Raw genomic sequence first — 6,146 nt, forward strand, 5'->3', positions numbered from 1 at the left:
ATGGTATGAAGTGAAGATTCTGTTTGTCATGTTGTTAGGAAGTAAATATCTTTTGAATTTAAGAAAATGTTGGAACAGAAAATATATAACTAAGTGGAGTATTCAAAAGCCAAGAGATAATTTTTTGTATTTTCTTTTTTTTAATGTTTAGAGAGCTAGGAATGTAAATGCTTTTCAGTTAGCCTCTATTTATTTTTGGAAATTGAACAAGAATTGCATCTATCTTGGAAACTTTTTATGGATTATTTGATGTTGAGTAAAATATATAATTCTCTGATAAATTTGTATCAGTAATTTGAAAATGAGATAATCCATGAAAAGCCAGTTCTTCCATCAATTTAGTTGATTTGTCTTTAAAAGAAAATGAAATGTAACCATTTTTGATAGATTAGTGTATTTCTTTTGGAGCATAAAATTTGTGTTGTTGATGACAAATAAATATAAAATATGGGAGGCTAAGGCAGGAGGATCGCTTGAGGCCAGGAGTTCGAGGCTGTAGTGAGCTATGATTGGGCCTGTGCATTCCAGCCTGGGTGACAGAGTGACACCCTGTCTCCAAAAAAAAAAAAGTATAGTGGAGAAAAACGGAAAAATGAAAGGATAAGGCCAAGTGGAAGAGGGAAAGAGGGAAGGAGGAAGCAAGGCATATTTGGATATGGGATAGATGGACCAAGAGCTCTGCCTTACACGAATGCACTAAATGCCTCAAATAAAGAAGGAAAATAATCAATCTGAAGTTTTTTGCTCCTAAATACAGTATCTTTATTTAAATGTGGTTGTTAGAATATTAGTTTCTCAGAATACCAGGAATAATTTCTGTCTTTTCCATGACATTATATTCATTCCAGTGTTCTATTTCTGTTCAATCTTGCTTAATTAACTGGGCTAGGTTCTGTGCCCAGAATATATATACAATTTATTCTAGTCAGAATATGCTATCTCTTGGCTAAAACTGATGGATGCAGGGCTTAAAGGGCTGTAGCTCACAAAAGAAAATACTTTATATTCCATAAGTGGAATCAGGTGTTAATCTAGTTAAATATGGTTTTTGATAAAGATTTTCATAGTAAGTACTATCTGCTGTCGCCATTTGCATCTCTGGTATGTCTTCATAGTCATATCTATTTCTCTGTGCTTGCGTAAACCTGAATCCTAAAGAGAAATGACAAATGATTAGAAATCTGCCAGATGTGATAAGATACAGGTTCATTCAAAATGCTGCTATGTTCCAGGTAAGGTCTATTCCACATTTGTTTTTACCACCCTTAGAGCAGGTATCTGAAACCATAAATGCCCCACATTTCTGAGTTCATTCTATTTTCATTCTCATATATTATGATCTACCTCCACAAAAGGCTCTTCAGGACATGGGTTAGAGGTTCAATCTGCTACTAACTAGTGTGATTTGGGACAAGTTATTTAACCTAAGTCTTGGTGTTCTCTGTAAAAATACCTACCTAATCGTATTCATGTGAGAATTAAATGAGATGGTAAATGAAAGGACTTGTCATAGTGTTTGGCACTCAGTTAGTGCCCTATAATTAACGATTAGCTAACAGGTCTTTATTCACAAAGGAAGAGACGCCTTTTCCCTTTCTAGAGCTGAAGTTTCTAAATCTGTTCTGGATTTGATTTTCTCTTGCTTCTTGAAGAAGTGACACATTCTCCTCTTCTCCGATGCCAACATCTTCGATGTATCTCCTTCGCTGGCTTCAGTTATGCAGATCCCCACTACTTAAAATAGTTTTCACTTGCTCTTATGCTCCTTCCAACTACCATCCTGTATCTTTCTTTTTGCAGTAATCTTTTAACTCAGTAACATATATTCTCTGTTTCCATTTTTGTACCTGTCATTATATTCTTTGATTTGCTATTGAGAACCTACTACGTGCTACACACTGGGGATTCAGTAGCAAACAAAACAGACAGCTTCCTGCCCTCAGTGAAGACAGTTACCTGAAGCTGTTCTCGATGAGGCCATCAACTCCATTAGTCTCCCTGAAGTGGGAAACTGCATGGTGTGTTTGAGGAATAAGCACAAGGCCAGTGACGTGGGGTGCTGTGAGTGAGGCAGGGAGAGTGGGACGTGTAAGAGTGGAAACCCAGGCCACAGCCAGAAGCAGAAGGCCACGGTAAATTTAGGATTTTATTCCAAGTGTGAGGGAAAGCTATGAGAGGCGGCAGAGTGTAGCTGTGGTTAAGAGCGTGGGTTCTGAGCTCGCCTGCCTCAATTCAAATGCTGGCCCGCCTCAATTCAAATGCTGGCCCTCACGAGAACCCACTGTGCGACCTTGAGCAAGAACAGCCTCTCTCTGTCTGTTCATCTGTAACATGCAAATAATAGAACCTGTCTCATTGGGTTGTTTTGAAAAATCACGTGAGTTAATTTTATAAAGTACTTTAAGACAGAACTTCCACACTGAAATTTCTAGAGTTTGTTAAATTAATAGAAATGGTTCAATTGTGCTGATTTAACTTAATAACAGATCACTCTGTTGTGTGGAGAATGGACTGGAGGAGCATCAGTTTGAAGGCTATTGCAGAAGGCTGCAAAGGGGTGAGGCAACTTGGGGTGGCAGTGAGTTGGAAATAAGTGCACAGGTTAATGCTAATGATAGCTCGTATTTATGGAATATGCATAATGTGCCGGACACTATTCTAAGCTCTTTACATGTGTTATCTCTTATTACTCCACAACCTATGAGCCAGGTACTATTGTTATTCTTAGTTTACTGATAAGAAAACTGAGCTAGTAATTTGCCCAAGATCACACAGCCAGTTAACAGTGGAGCCAAAACTCAAACTCAGCAGTCTGAATCAAGACTGCACAATCCTAACCTGTCTGCTTTACTGCTTCTCATATCTGCTAGCAGGATAGAAGTCACACAGTCAGATCACACAATAACCAACGTTAGGCTTTGGCTATGTTAGAATTACTGGCATTTCTAGGGTCTAATGATATTCTTCTTCTACATGCTGGCTATCACTTTCAGCTTTTCAGTATTTCTGGCCACTGGCAGGACAATAGTGGCATAGAAACTAAAAAATATTTTCAACATTTTGAGGCATTTATTTTGCCAAGTGAAGTTTGCTCACTAAAAGTGATTACTAAAACCGTAAGATATTTAACTTTTTAAAAGGATTCATACTTTTAAAACCATTTTATTCAACCCTAAATAAAACAGAAAATTTCCTTCCATTTCCAAATAACAATCCTATATATAAATGTAAAAAATGACTTGGAAAATTCATGTAAATATATATAGTGTGCAGGACATTTAAATGTTAGATGCGTAGAAATATGGGAAATGTATCATTTTTGTTCATGAGAATTTCCCATAAAGTATTGCTAAAAATCACCTACCTTCAAAGTTAGCTGAAGAGTTGCTTGTAGCAATTTCCTTCCAGTTGGCAATATACCTAAGCACATTATATGGGCATTCATTAAATTAATTGATTCATTAATAAGTAATGAGTTTATTCATTAGTACATGCTTAGACTACTAAAATTTCACCTTTTCTGAGAAATTTTAGACTAATGGTAACAAGTTCACTAGACTCAATGTTTAATTCTCATGACTTTCCCACCTTCTCATACCTCACATGTAGCTAACACAACCTCCAGGACAAAGAGTTGAGGCATGTATAAAAATGGTACCCACCATCTACCGTATTAGTGTACTTTCATCTTCCTCTAGCACATCTCATTTTATTCTGTTTCATTCCTACAAGATCATGTCCTCAGTTGAGTGTCTACTAAGATGTTAGTTAATAACTTCTAAATTAAAAGTATGGACATAAAAGTCTCAGAGGGAAAAGTCAGTGGTTGCTCAGGAGCACTATGAAGAGTCAGATGTCAACCACCTTGCTTCCTTGGATTTACATACTGGCAGGTTTTCATTTTACCTTCAAGGAACCAAGTTAAAGGGCCCTGATGGATAGTATGCCAAGCCCTGACAGTCTGGGGCACAAACATATGCCATATTTAAGGCCCATCACTGTTCCTACTTTATCTAAGATTAGAACATGAATTTATTCTATTCAAAAAGAACTCATAAAAACATACCATCAGTAACTGATAAGAAATGTAAGTTTTACAAATAGAAGGAAAAGTCTGATGATAGCATTACCATGTTGTTTATATCATAGAGCTGATCTATCTTTCTAAGAAATTTTTGGAATTTTTTAGATAATAATCACAGAATAATGTGTATGTGGAATCTACAATGAATCCCTTCAGGAGCACAAATGATTTAATAGCCCAGGAAAAGTCCTTAGCCAGAAAGGCCACATTAACTACATGCCTTAGAAATCAAAAGAACAGCTTCAGATATAGAAACCATTCATAACATACATGAGCATAGAGTTCTCACCAACAAAGTTATATAGAATTATCAGGAAATTATTTAAGATTTCCTAGCTGCTAATCACGTAATAGGTATATTAAAACTCACTTGCTATTTGAAAACTCTGATGATCCTGGAGGAGGAACATCTGAATGAATATTCCTTAAGATGAATGCCTGCAACAGTCATGGTGGCCATCATGTGGCATTGTGGGTAACTCAGTGATGTGGGGATTGTTTTACATTCTAAACACATGCAGCAACATTTCTCTGGATACAAGAATTTACAATAGTACTCATTAGTGTCCTCAAATCCAGGACTGAATGGCTCCATCCATTCATCAAAATGATTAAAATAATGTACTCAGTTGATAGTTACAATGTACACCTGAAGATGCACATGGCTTCATCCCAGGAGAGCATCTGTCTATCATAACAAGGGGCTAGCACAAAAGCCTTTGGGAAGAAACTAATTTTTATCAGTAAATATCAGTGTTTGAGGCATTTATGCCATTCTAACTGTCCAACAGTAGAAAACTGTCCATAGACTTTGAAGGATACTCTCCTACGAATTAGTGGCTACCAATTCTACAGAAGGGAAAAATGTCAGACTATGAAATTATCATCAAACAAGGTGTTGTCAAACCAGTTACAAATATCTAGAGGACTACAAAGACAACAGGAAAGTAGACTGTGGAGACCATAAATGCACTGGGGGCTTATACCTAATGTCTATGGTCAGCTAGGGGAAGGTCTTTCAAACTTTGCTCTTGCCTGAGATAATCAGTGCTTGTTGTCAGTGGTGCTACTGAAATATACCCAAATAACCACTTGAGATTTCATTTGAAATCGTCATTGCCCAGGGCCTCAATGGAAATCTTGCTAAGATTCCACGCTGGTGCCAAATTATGATTATACCCAACTCAGAAAATGAACTGACAGAAGTTGTACATAATTGGAAACATGAAGTATCTGCATTTTAAAAATGGAAATTTTCAGTTACCCTTATCACATCAAAGCCGGGTATATTCATCCCACTCCATATAGAACATATGATATGAAGAAACCACTTAAAGTCTTACTGGTTTATTCTGTTTTTTCCACAAAGGGAAGCCACTGAGACTCTTCACCATCTACTATCCTATCAGAGAATGATAGATGGGAAAGTCTTACAGAGATTGAGATGCTGATTTATTTCTTCCCTTTGAACTTAGTGGTTTTATTCTTTTTGTATTCTGGTAATGATAGAATACAGAGTATTAGGTATAGATTTTTTGTACTCTTTCACTGAAGCTTGTTGAACCTTTGCTTGAATTAGCCAACTGTATAAGGCAAAGGCAGAGCAGGATTTCAATAGTTGAGAGAATTCTCTTCTGTCCTCAGATGCTCATTCCAAATGTACCTCTTCTACCTCTCTCTTCCTTTCTTCCCTCCCTCTCCATCTAGCAATTTTTACTCTTAGGAAGGGACTAAAGGCAAGGCATTACAGCACCTTTCTTTGGATCATTGTTGCATCATTATTACCATCTGTATTTATTCAGTGTCCCAGAAACCAGAGATGTGCTGTCTATAGGGAATCCCAATACTGTGGTCTAGACAAAATACTGGGGTTACTGAATCATTAGCAGTCTTTTTCTGTTTAAAAACATTTTAGAGGGCCAGGCGTGGTGGCTCACACCTGTAATCCTAGCACTCTGGGAGGCCAAGGCGGGAGGATTGCTTGAGCTCAGGAGTTCGAGACCAGCCTGAGCAAGAGCGAGACCCCGTCTCTACTAAAAATAGAAAGAAATTAGCCAAACAA

The 6,146-nt window shown here is 37.2% G+C and overlaps 1 protein-coding gene across 1 annotated transcript in view; it reads right to left on the reverse strand.

The window, feature by feature from the left end:
* Positions 1-1,000: 1,000 nt before the first annotated feature.
* LOC105822184 (chromosome unknown open reading frame, human C11orf65) overlaps positions 1,001-6,146 on the reverse strand; it is a 29,884-nt gene continuing 24,738 nt past the window's right edge. Inside the window, exons 7-8 of the mRNA XM_012659128.1 lie at positions 3,365-3,420; positions 1,001-1,152 (exon numbers count right to left, since the gene is read on the reverse strand). Of these exons, the coding sequence (XP_012514582.1) occupies positions 1,001-1,152; positions 3,365-3,420 (208 nt within the window). The remainder of the gene's footprint in view (positions 1,153-3,364; positions 3,421-6,146) is intronic.

This window comes from Propithecus coquereli, unplaced genomic scaffold (genome assembly GCF_000956105.1).
Source record: "Propithecus coquereli isolate 6110/MARCELLA unplaced genomic scaffold, Pcoq_1.0 Scaffold6, whole genome shotgun sequence".
Classification (NCBI taxonomy): domain Eukaryota; kingdom Metazoa; phylum Chordata; class Mammalia; order Primates; family Indriidae; genus Propithecus; species Propithecus coquereli.